This window comes from Hypanus sabinus, chromosome 19 (assembly GCF_030144855.1).
Source record: "Hypanus sabinus isolate sHypSab1 chromosome 19, sHypSab1.hap1, whole genome shotgun sequence".
NCBI classification, from domain to species: domain Eukaryota; kingdom Metazoa; phylum Chordata; class Chondrichthyes; order Myliobatiformes; family Dasyatidae; genus Hypanus; species Hypanus sabinus.
The window spans coordinates 74,771,132-74,785,464 of NC_082724.1; the positions used below are offsets into that span (position 1 = coordinate 74,771,132).

The window sequence follows — 14,333 nt, forward strand, 5'->3', positions numbered from 1 at the left end:
TTTTTCCAGCTCAGCAACAACACAATATTTCCAGAGATTATCACTAATAGCAATCACAAAAGGGTCTAGGAGACTTTCGCATCAAATTGGGCTCAATATAACTAAGCTGTGCTCTGAATTAGCCCATTGAAAGCTACAATGAGACTTTTTTTTTCTAAACATTTTCAAGTTGGGATTCTTTGCTCTCACTGGGATGAACACTGTTAGTGCACAAAATCCTACTGTTAAGTCTGTTTGTTTATTGGATCATCAATGAAGTAGAACAGTTCTGTTCAGCAAGAGATAAGCGGCAAGATTCCCCACCTTTTGTAACTATACAATAAGCCATGAGACCAGCAACAACACAGTATTTCCAGAATACCATATGATTTAATAATTTAATTTGTATTATTAGTTGTTTACATCAGTCTTCACTTTTAAAATACTATTTTGTAAGTGTTTTTGATCATAATGGAAATAAAACCTAAATAAACTACTGAGCTATGTTTTGTATTATATGTTGGTGTTTATGTTGAATTGTGCCATCACCCTCTTTGTTCTGCAGGTTACTACAACATGAGTAACTACTGATTGAATGGAAGTGTACCACAGAAATCACTGTATTAATGACATCAAATTTATTTTGAAATCTGAAACAACATATGACAGGTTGTGGAAATGTGAGATAAAACAGAAAATTCAAGGAATTTTTCAACAGATTAGGTAGCATCTGTAGAATTAAAGAGTTGTGTTTTCAGTTATTGTAAGATTTAGCGCACAGATAATTTTTTGTTTTAATGCTGAATTGTTGTAGTGAAAGATACTGTTAATGTACTCTGTTAGATCCAGTTCTGTGTAAAATTTAATTCATTGCTACTGACCACCCACATGCCTCAATCTTATTAGATATGTGAAAAAAATTGTCTCAGTTATGATCCTAATTGATACTTGAGAAATGTGGACAAAGGTTTTTTTTAAAAGTATTCTTTTCTTAATTTATGGGACAGTTGCAGCCTTGTTAATCCTAATCTGAAGGATCTACTGTATTCATTACCTAATGTCTTCATTACATAATGTTCTCTTTTTAAACAGCTTGCAAAGAGAGGAAGAACTGCAAGTTGATGTACTCCCTTTTTTAGGAATTCTAAAGCAAAGCTAATGTATTCATTTCCCTGCTAATGGTTTGTTATTTCTATCCAGTCAAATTTGTCCATTTGTGTTGAAGTGGTGTCTGGCAAGAATCAACTGGAATAATTTTCCTTTGGCTCCTGACTTCGGATAGGATAGTTGCATCTTACAATTAACCAATATTATTTTCATGATCATACATGTTTGGACATGTATATATTTGGACATGATATATTAACTAGTATTTATTTCAAAGGTAAATCCTTACTTTTGGCTGATCTTTAGGTATTAAAAATTACTCCTTGCAATGTGTGCTCTGAGTATTTCATAAGAGCAAAGCACAATGGGTTTAGTTCGCCCTATATTTTTACAACATGAAGGTTTATGGGCCAATTTAATTTGTATTATTAGTTGTTTACATCAGTCTTCACTTTTAAAATACTATTTTGTAAGTGTTTTAGATCATAATGGAAATAAAACCTAAATAAACTACTGAGCTATGTTTTGTATTATATGTTGGTGTTTATGTTGAATTGTGCCATCACCCTCTTTGTTCTGCAGGTTACACGTGGAAAAAGCTGAAACAAAGTGTTCAGATCTGAGGTATACTGACAGAATAGAGTTCAGTTTCTGCCAGATTTTTAGAGTGGTGAACTGATTAAGTTCCTTGAGGAAAAAATACAATGTTCCCTTTTATCCAAAACCATTTCAAGTTCACTATGAGTAAGGATCAAAGGAAATATTATTTTCCTGAGCTCCATCTCCTTAAATGCATTGTCTCAGAGCTTATCTAGATACTGATATTTTGTAGCCATCGTCTTTGCAATAATGCTGTTTCAATTTCATTTGTTACTAATTTATTGCCTCTACAAATATTATGAATATCAATCTGAACTAGTTGTGGATGAATGAAGAACATGTTGATGAGCCTGGAGAACATTTCAGATTATTTGGTAAATGCATCCCAGTGTGAGTCAACCCTATCATACTGCAGATAACTATGAAGAACTATATTATTGATAACCTTAATACATGATATTTCACAGAATCATTTTAATTGTCTTAGTTTCAAGACCAAGGAGCATTTTGGAGCCAGTTTCCTGAGAGAATTTCTTGACAGCCTAAGAACACAAGGCTTTAATCTTGCAATTGTGCAAATCCAGCTTCTGACATGCTTGCCACAGCAGACTATGGAGTCTAAACATTTGACATGTTGCCCTTGTTAATCTTCTAATGCTTCTTCATAGATTAAGAAACATTTCAGATTAGTTTTGCATTGTCATTTTATTTTAATAAACCCTAACATTAAGCCACAGGTTATTGTTTTATTCTTGTTTTGCTTTGGTTTACAAACAAACAGTGGAAAAAAGGATTTTTGAATATGAATGTAAAGGGATAAAGATGAATTGGCGCCTTCCTATAGTAACCCAATGAACAGGACAGATCTGGCAGAGATTGTCAGTATTGGTTTAGTTTTCTATGTGCCAAAGGGCCCATTCTGTGCTTCACTGTTATGTGTTGTCGTTTTTGCTAATTGTGGCACAGTTGTGTAACACTTTACAAGGCCAGTGATTGGGCTTCAATTCCCAGTGCTGTCTAAGAAGTTTGTTTGTTCTCCCTGTGACTGCATGAGTTTCCTCTGGGTGCTCCAGTCTTCTCCCACTTTCCAAAGACTTATGAATTAGGGTTAGTAAGTTGTGGGCAAGCTGTGTTGGCACCTGAAGCATTGCAACACTTGGCACCCCCAGCACATCTCGGACTATGTTGGTGTTGATGCAAATGATGCATTTCACTGTATGGTTCGATGTTTCCATGTATTTATGACAAATAAAGCTAATCTTTTTCTTCGAATTACCCTTAATTTTTGGGGGTTTTAGTTTTCAGTCAGTGTCAAATTTCATCTTTGAAATCCATTATTTTTGTGTTTGATGCTCTGTTACTCAGCTCTTACACTCTTATGGCATTGTAGCAAGTTGCTGTTTTCACGCCTTATCTCGAAGGCCCTGGATCTGTCAAATATTGTGTGATACTGCATAGAGTGCAGAGCAAAGCATTCCAGCTTTTTAATGCCAGTCCATTTTTTTGTAATTTTAGTTTATGTATGTAGCTTTTAGTAAATGTTTCATTTTTGGTCTAGCTCCTCAAATTGAGAGAGATTCGGCTAAGTAAAACTGACCATTTTTTCTCTATTTACAAGGGCTGAGGGTTCTTTTGTACATTTATATCAATGTTATTCAAACAACACTTATTGAACCAGCTTCTTAATTACGAAATGGTTTTGTTTCTATAAATTAACCCTTCTTAGAATATTATCAGGTTGCATTTTGACAAATTGTGTATTTACAACCAATTTTATCTTTGCTTGCAAGTTTCCGGTTAGTTGTCTTTGAGTTAAAACATATTTTCTACCTTGAGTTTGTTTGTAACTAAATCAGATTTCCAATAAATGACTGTGGCTTTCTCTTGCTTTTGCTTACTCAACTTGTAAGTAGTGTTCTAATAACGTGCTTTTCCCTTCTCTTAGAACATTTCCTCTCCTGAGAGTTCCCCAGTGCATAGGCCTGAGCCGTTTTCACCAGAGGTAGTTATCCCATATCTCACTTAGACTAGAAGGGTTGAAATAAGCCCCTGCAGCATCTCTTCTCACCCCTCTCTCTCTTAGTCTGTAATCCAACATACTCGTTTTAAAGCATAATTCTTGTATTTATTCATCTGGTTGAATTTATATACGTCTGGCTGAAGTCACTGATTTTTCTCGAAGAATGATATGGGGTAAGAATAAAATAATGATGATAACTGGAAAGAGAGACAGGTGGGGGGAAGAGAGAGGCAGTGAATGGAGCCTGGGATCTGTCTGTGTATCTGAGACAACAAAGCATTAAATGGAACACATCCAGTGAAACTTGGAACTCCGAAGCATTTAATGCTGACCGGCAACCTTATTATTATTTGACATTTTCTGTTTGCTAACTGTTATGTCTATTCATTAATTTGATTGATCTTGCATTTAAACTGGAGCACATTAACACACATCAATTCTTTGGGAGTGCTAATAAAAATCCAACTCATGCTCTGATTCAGTTTTTTTAAAATCAAGGGTTATGAACGGTTCCAGCAAGTCCAGTATTCATTGCCCCCCCCCCCCCCTTTTGCCACTGGGCTCACCCGCAGACGAGATCAGTTTAGAAAGTGACTGCTCGGACTAAACCTGAGGGTGATGGACGTATTCATCATACAGCAAGGAACAAACATTTCAGTTGGGTTAAAATATCTCACGAACTTGCATTTTATTACATTCACAATGATTTTCAATGGCATGTTTCTATTTAGTCAAAATAATTGGTCAACGTAACAAAATAAGTATAATCTATCACTTATTACTCAGAATACGTAAATAGTAAAACAATGACCTAATTTTAATTATAAGCAAAAATGTACTTACCATCCAAGCCCAAAATTACTCCTCCAGAAATGCAGGTACACCCAAAGGTACTGTGGTTCTTGAATATCTGAGAAATGGAATTGTCTCAATTTTACAAATCAATTGAATCAATACTCTATAGTAGGAGTTCCCAACCTGGGGTCCACTGACCCCTTGCTTAATGGTATTGGTCCATGGCATGAAAAAAGGGTTGGGAACCCCTGCGTTAGAGGTTGGTCCCAATTAACATACCAATGTTTACTAAATTCTGCAGAGCTAGGGCAGTTCATTGTCCCACCTGCATTTGCTCCGCGGTAAGTTTCCTGGTGGAAAGTGCATGTGGTTTTCCCACTGTAATAGAGTTCGGCAGCACAGAACACATAGCTGTTTGACTGGTGTTTGCTGCTGTTATCATACAGGCAGTAATTTAAATGAAAATGGCTGTATGTACTGTAGAATATTCCAAGTCTGCAAATGTATATACAGAAGGAGGCAATTGGGCCTGTCTAATTCCTGTAGCATGATCCCATCAGTCCCATTTTTCAGTTTAAAAAAAATGAAAACTGCAGATGCTAGAAATGGGAAATAAAAATAAGTCTGGGAAGACTCAAAGAAACAGTTACTGTTTCAGCTCCCAAATCCTTCATTAGAAGATATGAAGAGTGGTCCCAAACCTGAAATATTAATTCCTCAGTGGTACTGCCTGACCTGGGTGTTTCTTGCATTTTATGTTTCTGGTCTCATTCTGCTTCTTACTCTTACTTGTATCTTCTCATATGCTGGACAACTTTGCCTTTTGATTTTTTTCTGTACTGACACATGCAAGCGTAGTTATCTCAGCTTTGACCTATGTGAGGAAACTGGAGGATCCAGAAAAAAAGCTATACAGAGCCCAAAGTCATGAGTGAATTTTGCTCAGTGCTATTGTCCTGACTGTGGAAAATTACTCCATATCTATTCAACAAGCCTCCACTCACAGTGACATGACAACATATTGGGCTGCAATCAGTCATCTTTTTGATAGTTAATCTATATTGTTAAATCTTGAACAGAACAGACATACAGAAGAACTATGGTATTTTGAGTACTTGTGGATTAATAAATATAAAGCAAATTTACTAAATATCTCCTTGCCTTCCAAAAAATTGGATGGTTACTGTAAAATGTTCCACTTAGAATGATTGTATGATTTTTTTAAAGGAAGTCTTTCACAGTCTGGTCAGACTACAAGTCTGCTATTCTTATGTGTTAAGCTTTGTTGATGCACAGACAGATCCTTGGTTGTTGAGATGGGTGTTAGCTAATTAACATGCTGCTTTGTAAAGGGAATTGGGCTTCAATTCTCAGCTTTTTGTGAGTATGTAAGTCTGATTACATAGCAAATCCAACTGCCTGCCTAACTTAAAATGTTAACTTTCACATTGAGGATGCATTGCATTCTGTAGACCATTCATCTTCACAGATGAGGCACAAGGAGTCTTTTGGAGAGACTATTACGGTGATACTATACTAATTTATTGGCTTCTGCTAGTGAATAAATTTAATATTAAAGAAGTTGCTATGATTCTGAAAACCAGAATGAAAATACATATTTTGACTAGAGGTTGAAGAAGATTCTGAAATTTGATTGGCAGTTACTTTTAGAACTTGCAATTGACTTTTGTAGTGTAATTCCCTTATCGAGCCAATTATTATTTTTGTTGGTGCATCCACCTGTATGCCTGTACAATTTTTTTTGGTTCAGTATTACACTCCTTTGTTATGTATCTAGATAAAAATATAAGTTGAGAAAAAGATTATTAATAATCTAAAGTTGTCTGTGGCCAATTTCAATCAATGGAATATTAAAGTTGCTCCTTGGATGAATTTAGATCCAACCATCCAACATTCTGTTCCCAAGGCATACACCTTCATAAAACGATGTTGCAAAATTTTTCTGATTATTATTTCAAATTTATCTGTCTCTTCATTAAATCACTGAACACTACAGTCTTCGCCCCACAAGGTTGCACCAACCTTTTAAACTACTTCAACTACTTATCTCCTGCATGGCCCGCTGTGTTTCTTTCATCCATGTGCCTATCTAAGTGTGTCTTAAATGTCCCTAATGTATCTGCCTCTAACATTACCCATGGCAATGCATTCCATGCATTTATCATAGTGTAATTAAAAAAAACCTTCCTCTGACGCCCCTCCCCTATACTTCCTTCCAGTCACCTTAAAATTGTACCCTCTCATGTTAGCCATTTTCACCTTGGGGGAGAAAGGTGCTGGCTGTCCACTCTATTTCTGCCTCTTATCGTCCTTGCACACTTCTATCAAGTTACCTCTCATGCTACTTGGCTGCAAAGAGGAAAGCTCTTGCTCACTCAATCTATCCTCATAAGACGTGCTGTCTAATCCAGGCAGCATCCTGGTAAATCTCCTCGGCACCCTCTCTAAAGCTTCTGCACCCTTCCTATAATGAGTTGACCAGAACTGAGCAAAGTTTTATAAAGCTGCAGCATTGCCTCACAGTTCTTGACCTCAATCTGCTGACTAATGAAGACCACCATATGCTGCCTTAACCACTCTATCAACTTGCATGGCAACTTTGAGGGATCTATGGATGGAGATGCCACGATTCTCCACACTGCTACCTGCCATTCACCTTGTACTCTGCCTTCAAAGTAAATGTGAAATACTAATACAACTCCAAGTTTCTCAAAGATTTTAATTTCACTTTTGCATAAACTTTTTTCAAAAATGCTTTATAAGCAGATTACTTGCTCCCAACTTTGCTTGTGATAGGAAAACAAGTTGTAGGTGCATTGTTAATCGGTCTTCTTTTCCTTGGCTTTTGAGTTCAGGAATGTGAGCCAGTCAATTTTAAATGCTAATAATTTGACTGCGGCTGATATTTGGCTTGAGACCAGAAGACCAAGTAAGACCCTGTAGAGCAAGCAGTTTTAAATCCCTGCATCCTGATTGGAAGAGCGTCAGGGTGGCCAAATCCTCAGACTACCAATGTATACTCTGGCAACTGAGGTGAAATAGGCTGATGAAGACTACAATATTGTGGAAGTTTTGTTTTTATGTGTCTGAAAGTGGCCTGGCTTTGTTTGCATAGGAAGATGATTATGTTAAAGTATAAAAATGGATTCTCCAGAGGAAATGGTAAAGAATGTCTGTTCTTTTGAGTCCAAGTGTTTTGGCACATATTAAATACAGGTGTTTGTAGCTTTAATTTTAAAACTTTTTTTTCCAGTGTATGGAGGTAGCTAGTTAAAGTCAAAAGGAATTCAGTTTATGTTAGGAGTTCACTTTCATCACCTTTGATTGTTCAAGAGATCAGTTCAGCTGAGCCTTATTTTTGATTTATTTCAGAAATAATGATAGTACAATAATTTCTGTTCTTTCAAATACGTAGTTATTCTAAAATAAAATATTTTTTCCTGTTTCTATAATTTGTTGCCCTATAGACTGATTTAAGAATACTGAGATTGTTTTAAACAGGCTTAACACTTTCATTGCAGTAGATGCACAATGTTTATTGTGATTACTTGTCAACAAAATTGTGGAGACTCCTTGTGCCTGAATCTGTGAATGGACATGTATTAAAACTGCCATTATACTAACCTAATGGAGGTGACCAGCAAAGCACCAAGTCACATATTTTCTCAATAAGGAATGTACTGAGGTATTTGTATAATAGTAGTGTTATTTTCTTTATAAATACTGTACTGACACTAGTAAGATGCTGTACACCCACAGTTCTTTTACAATATTCCAGATTTTGGGAAGACATGAAAAGATCCGAGCCTGATGATGGAAGGAGTTGGCTGATTTATTTATAATCATGCTTCTGTTAGACATCAGACATCTAAATTTGAAGTTTCTAGATTTATTTCAGTGCAGATCCAACAACAGCAAAAGGCTACAACACAGGTATCATGAGAAAAAGAAACAGGCCAGGCAATCATCTATCCCCATTCCATTACTCAATAAGATCATGACTGAAGTGATCCTGGTCTCAAGTTTGCTCATCTGTTTTCAAGTACCTTAGACTCTGCTTTAGTCCAAAACATTCTGTCAGTCTCAACTTAATGCATTCAATAATTTTGCTTCCAGAACTCTCCATTAGCCTCTGAGAAGAAATTCCTCTTCTCAAGGACAACTCTCTTATTCTGAAATGATGCAACCTAATTCCAGATTTGCACCAGGAAAATTCTCAAGCTTTCTCTCATGTCAAGCCCTTTAGATTATATATTTAAGCTGTATCATTGCATTTTCAGTCTGATTTGGTCATAATGTTGAAAATTTGTGATTTTATGCTCTAATTAGTGTAGAGAATTGTTGAACTGAAAATACTTCAGCTAGAAGTCTGATCATTTCAAGGCTAATAATAGTTATTTACATACCAAATTTATTTTGAATTGCTATGGCAGGATTTGAATACGTGCCTTCGAATTGTTCATTCTGGCCACTGGATGGCCAGCCTGGTAACTTAACCACTGTTATTGTTCCCCTACTGACCTATGTCAATTCTGCTTTTAAAAAGTTTGTATTTGGATAGACTATAATTTTGCTCAAGGGAAAAGGCAACAGATTTGATTATCTTTGATCCACAGGAGCAAGTCCAATATCGCCAAATATTTTGTGTACCCATTTTTTAGTAAGGTTTATGGGAGCATGTGTTGCCTCTTTTTTATCTATTTTTCCTCCATACATTTTGAGGATGTGACTAACCAATTCAAAATGGATGCACTTCAGAGATCTTGTCACTTTTATTTTATTTCAAGATCTATTAAGTTATAAAATATATTTTTCTCTAGTTCAAAGATTCCAGCACCAGCAATGGAGCATTAAGAAGTATCATCCCAAAATGTAGCAGCCAATGCTCTGCTTGCTGCTATTTGTTAGTTCAACTGAAATTTAAATTTCACCTTGGAGGAGACATTTTCAGTCATCTTGGTATTGTCTGATAATCTGCCAAATTTTAAACAAAATGGAAACTAATCACTTAATGAGCAAGGATTTGTTTATAAGATGCACATGGAGTAAGGGTTAGCAGAAATTAGGAATCTAATTCCTTGAGCTAAAAGAAGCAGAACATTGTAATGGTATTTTGTAGAATACTTCTTAAAAGTTGTACCTGCATTTATGTTTTCATCTAAAATACTAGTGCCGATGTGGTAATTATCACCAATGCACTATAAATTTATCAGAAACTTCCTTTGGGTAAAACAGTTGATATACGGGGAAGGTTTAATATATATGTAAGGTGTCTATAGCTAAATAATCAAAACATAAATTACTCTGCTGGTGTTTAAACAGAAGCAGATTTCAGTCAACTTTCTTTTGAATCCCCTCATCAGGCTCATTTATATTTGATGTTACTAACGAATAGTTCCTCCTCCTGTCATTTCAGCCGCCTCTGAGAGCGGATAATGACCAGTCCAGGACTGGCTTCTCAGATCTTTCCCTCCAAGCTGATCCAGACACCAGTACTCTTCGGATTACAGAGGGGTCACTGTCAGACTCTGCTGCTCAACTTCCATGTTCTACATCAACATTCCCCAGTGAATCTGAAACTGGGTTGACAGGAAAGAATAGTGACGGTCCTTCATCCCTGAAAAACACAGAGCAAGCGTTCAGGACAGAGTTTAACTTGATATATGCCTGTTCGCCTTTGAACTCCAATCTCCGAGACCTCACTCCAACACACCGACTGGAGGGCCCCTACAGAGGACTGGAGAATAGAACCAGTTACATCAGTGACAGGAAATCTTCACAATCAGAGCGAGGATTTGGTGAAGCTGTGTACATGAGCCCTTCTGGAGACTCCTGCTTTAATAGACAAAGCCAAGGATTTTTGCCTGAGACTTTGCAAGGATCCATGTCTCCTCAAACAGATCGGCAGCCTTTATATTCTGAAGGAAGTACAGCACCCCAGCAAAATCCACCACAGAAAAAGAAGGCAAGTAAACAAATTCATGATACCTGTATGGAGATGTCATATCTATGTAGAAATACAATAACTTGTAAGACCATAAGGTATAGGAGCAGAAGTACGCCATTCAGCCCATTGTGTCTGCTCCGCCATAACCATGGGCTGATCCAATTCTTCCAGTCATCCCCACACCCCTGCCTTCACCCCATACTCTTTGATACACTGATCAAGAACCTATCTATCTCGGCCTTAAATACACCCAATGACTTGGCCTCCACAGCCACTCGTTGCAACAAATTCCACAGATCTACCTCCCTCTGACTAAAGTAATTTCTCCGCATTTCTGTTCTAAATGGACATCTGTCAATCTTGAAGTCGTGCCCTCTAGTCCTGGACTCCCCTACCATGGGAAATAACTTTGCCATATCTAAACTGCTCAGGCCTTTTAACATTTAGTATGTTTCTATGAGATCCCCCCCTCACTCTCCTGGACACCAGGGAATACAGCCCAAGAGGTGCCAGATATTCCTCATACGGTAACCCTTTCATTCCTGGAATCATTATCGTGAACCTTCTCTGAACCCTCTCCAATGTCAGTATATCCTTTCTAAAATAAGGAGCCCAGAGTGCACAGAATACTCCCAAGTGTGGACTCACGAGTGCCTTATAGAGCCACAACATCACAATTCTATACCTCTGAAAATGAATGCCAGCATTGCATTTGCCTTCTCAACCAACTTAACCTGGAGGTTAACCTTTAGGGTATCCTGCACAAGGACTCCCAGGTCTCTTGCATCTCTGCATTTTGAATTCTCTCCCCATCAAAATAATAGTCTGCCCACTTATTTCTTCCACCGAAGTGCGTGACCATACACGTTCCAACATTGTATTTCATTTTCCACTTCTTTGCTCATTCCCCTAAACTATCTAAGTCTCTCTGCAGGCTGTCTGTTTCCTCAACAGTACCTGTTTCTCCACTTACCTTTGTATCATCGGCAAATTTAGCCACAGATCTATTAATACCGCAGTCCAAATCATTGACATACATAGTAAAAAGCAGCAGTCGCAACACCAACTCCTATGGAACTCCACTGGTAACCGGCAGCCAGCCAGAATAGGATCCCTTTATTCCTACTCTCTGCTTTCTGCTGATAAGCCAATGCTCTACCCATGCTAGTAACTCCCCTGAAATTCCATGGGCTCTTATCTTGCTAAGCAAGTTCATGTAAGGCACCTTGTCAAAGGCCTTCTGAAAGTCCAAGTACACCACATCTACTGCATCTCCTTTGTCTACCCTGCTTGTAATTTCCTCAAAAAATTGCAGTAGGTTAGTCAGGCAGGATTTTCCTTTCAGGAAACCACACTGGCTTTGGCCTATCTTGTCATGTGCCTCCAGGTATTCTGTAATCTCATCCCTAACTGTCAATTCCAACAACTTTGCAACCACTTTCCAACCTGTTAGCTGTCAGGCTAACAGGTCTATATTTTCCTTTCTGCTGCCTCCCACCCTTCTTCAATAGTAGAGTAACATTTGCAATTTTCCACTCATCTGGTACAACGCCAGAATCTTATCAATTCTTGAAAGATCATTGTTAATGCCTCCGGAATCTCACCAGTTACTTCCTTCAGAACTTGAGGGTGCATTCCATCAGGTCCAGGAGATTTATCCACCGCCAGACTATTAAGCTTTCTGAGCACCTTCTCAGTCGTACTTTTCACTGCACGTACTTCACTTTCCTGACACTCTTAAATGTCCGGTATACCACAGATGCCTTCCACTGTTGAAGACTGATGCAAAATATGCATTAGGTTCCTCTGCCGTATCAGCGTCTCTCATTACAATATCTCCAGCATCATTTTCTATTGGTCCTGTATCTACCCTCAACTCTCTTTTACCCTTTATTTGCTTAAAAATGCCTTTAGTATCTTCTTTGATATTAGTCATCAGCTTCCTTTCATAATTCATCTTTTCCTTCCTCATGACCTTCTTAGTTTCTCTGTCTTCACTTGTCGGGCATGGTAGTGCCCTCCTTCCATTCGAAAATTTCTTCACATTTGGAATTTATCTGTCTTGCACTTCCCTCATTTTTTACAGAAACTTCATTGCTGCTCTGCTCTCCTTCCCTTCCTGTTAGTGTCTCTTTTCAGTCAATCTTAGCCAGTTCCCATCTCATGCCATTGGAATTTAGTTTCTCCTTCTGAAATTTCAAAGTGAACTCAATCATATTATGATCACTGTTCCCAAAGGGTTCCGTAACCTTAAGCTCTTTTATCACCTCCGGATCATTGCTCAACACCCAATCCAGCACAGCCAATACCCCTCATGGGCTCAATGACAAGCTGTTCTAAAAAGCCATCCCTTAGACATTCTACAAATTCTCTCTCTTGAGGTCCAATACTGGCCTGGTTTTCCCAATCCACTTTCAGGTTAAAATCCCCAACAATTACCATGACATTGCCTTTCTGACACACCTTTTCTATCTCCAGCTATAATTTGTAGGGTCCTTTTACCTTTGCCATTTTTTAACTCAACCCTAGAGACTCTGCACCTTCCAATCCTCTATCATTCCTTTCTAATGATTTAGTATTATTCCTTATACACAGGGCCACAACACCCTTTCTAATCTACTAACCTATCTTTACAATGCACTGTATATCCTTGGACATTCAACTCTCAATGGCAGCCATCCCTTAGCCAAGTTTCAGAGATGGCCACAATCTCATACTTGCCAATCTTTAGCTGAATTTCAGGATTGTCCATTTTATTTCTTATGCTGTATTCAAATTCAACACTTTCAGTCCAGTATTTTGTAGCTTTCTATTTTAACTGTATCATGCCTCTATTGCCCTGTAACTCATCCCACTGGTTGTGATTATGCCTCATCTCCTGCCTGACCTTTCTCTCATCGTTACATGGTATCTTTGATTTTTTTCTGTGTTCCCCTTCTTCAGCCCTATCACTCTGGTTCCCAACCCCCTACCAAATTAGTTTAAACCCTCCCTAACAGCTCTATTAAACCTGCCTGCTAGGATGTTGGACCCCTTTGGGTTCAGGTGTAACCTGGGCTTTTTGTACAAGTCATACCTCCCCCAAAAGACATCCCAATGATCCAGGAAACAAAAGCCCTGCCCCCTACACTAGTCTCTCAGCCATTTGTGGGTCATCAAGGCATATTATTTAAAATTCAAGAGCAAATATAAGTTATTTAATGTTTTCAAAGGCTAAATGAGGATGCAATATACATAGAAAAGTAATTATTAAGATAAGATTGGAATGTTAAGAGTAAAGAATAAAAACTTAAAGATTAGGTATGGTTTATCTTTGGAAGTCTGAATATTATAGGGATAGAGTATCCAACACTTGAGGTAATGACCAAAAAGCTGATAAACTAACTGAGGAAACACTGGACATTGGTTTTTCACCTTGCACTACCATAACATTCACTTTTTTCTACACTAAGGATATTATACATTAATAAGTAATGTAACAGAAAATGCAGTCTAATCTTTTACTGGTAAGAAAAAATTATTGCAGTTTTAGAACAAAAAAGTTAAAAACAGCATATTAATTTGCTGTAAAACTCAATTTTTGAGAAAACCTAAAGAATGTTAAGATTAAGTGGTCCTTTACTCTTAATTTAAATATTGTTGGGAAATTCTAATGCTGTCAGTCTCAAGTGAAAATCTAAGTCATTCAGTATTTATTGTACATCAGAGCAAGTGACATTATTACCAAACACAGTGCTGTAACCTTAACATTTTAGTTGCTCATCCAGTGATGACTACAACTTTACTACCTAGGCTCTAAGCATTTGAATTCCCTTCTTATTTTTAACTGCTTCTCCAACATTAAGATGCTCTTCAGAAACAGCC

General features: G+C 37.5%; 1 protein-coding gene across 14 annotated transcripts in view; it reads left to right on the top strand.

The window, feature by feature from the left end:
- setd5 (SET domain containing 5) overlaps window positions 1–14,333 on the top strand; it is a 215,040-nt gene that overhangs the window by 180,548 nt on the left and 20,159 nt on the right. For all 14 annotated transcript variants that reach the window (XM_059944770.1, XM_059944763.1, XM_059944761.1 and 11 more), the window contains 2 exons: window positions 3,632–3,688; window positions 9,939–10,487. In XM_059944770.1, coding sequence (XP_059800753.1) covers window positions 3,632–3,688; window positions 9,939–10,487 — 606 coding nt within the window. The remainder of the gene's footprint in view (window positions 1–3,631; window positions 3,689–9,938; window positions 10,488–14,333) is intronic.